This window comes from Chaetura pelagica, unplaced genomic scaffold (genome assembly GCF_000747805.2).
Source record: "Chaetura pelagica isolate M959 unplaced genomic scaffold, ChaPel_1.0 scaffold342, whole genome shotgun sequence".
Taxonomy (NCBI): Eukaryota; Metazoa; Chordata; class Aves; order Apodiformes; family Apodidae; genus Chaetura; species Chaetura pelagica.
The window spans coordinates 2,115-2,414 of record NW_009952364.1 but is presented as its reverse complement, the minus strand read 5'-3'; the positions used below and the strand labels follow the sequence as shown (position 1 = coordinate 2,414).

The following is a 300-nucleotide window of genomic DNA, read 5'->3' as shown; positions in this document are numbered from 1 at the left end:
ACCCCCTGCATGGGCAGGGACACCTCCCACCAGCCCAGGCTGCTCCAAGCCCCATCCAACCTGCCCTTCAACACCCCCAGGGATGGGGCCTTTCCCATACCCATGTTCTGGATCTCCTTGTCTCCTCCATAATCTGTGATCTTCTTGCCCAGGTTGACCAGCACGTGGTACCGGGTGTCGTCGGTCTGGCCCAGCAGAAGATCAATCTCCTTCCTCCTCTCCTTGTCCCGCAGCTTCTCGTTCTTCAGCACCGCCAGGACCTCGTCAGCAGCTCCACAGAGGATGTCACGAGGCTGCAGG

The 300-nt window shown here is 60.3% G+C and overlaps 1 protein-coding gene across 1 annotated transcript in view; it reads right to left on the bottom strand.

The window, feature by feature from the left end:
* The window catches only part of SNRNP200 (small nuclear ribonucleoprotein 200kDa (U5)), a gene marked incomplete at its 5' end in the record, with an annotated part of 30,008 nt that overhangs the window by 27,769 nt on the left and 1,939 nt on the right, over window positions 1-300 (bottom strand). The window contains 1 exon segment of the mRNA XM_010007954.1: window positions 73-293. Coding sequence (XP_010006256.1) covers window positions 73-293 — 221 coding nt within the window.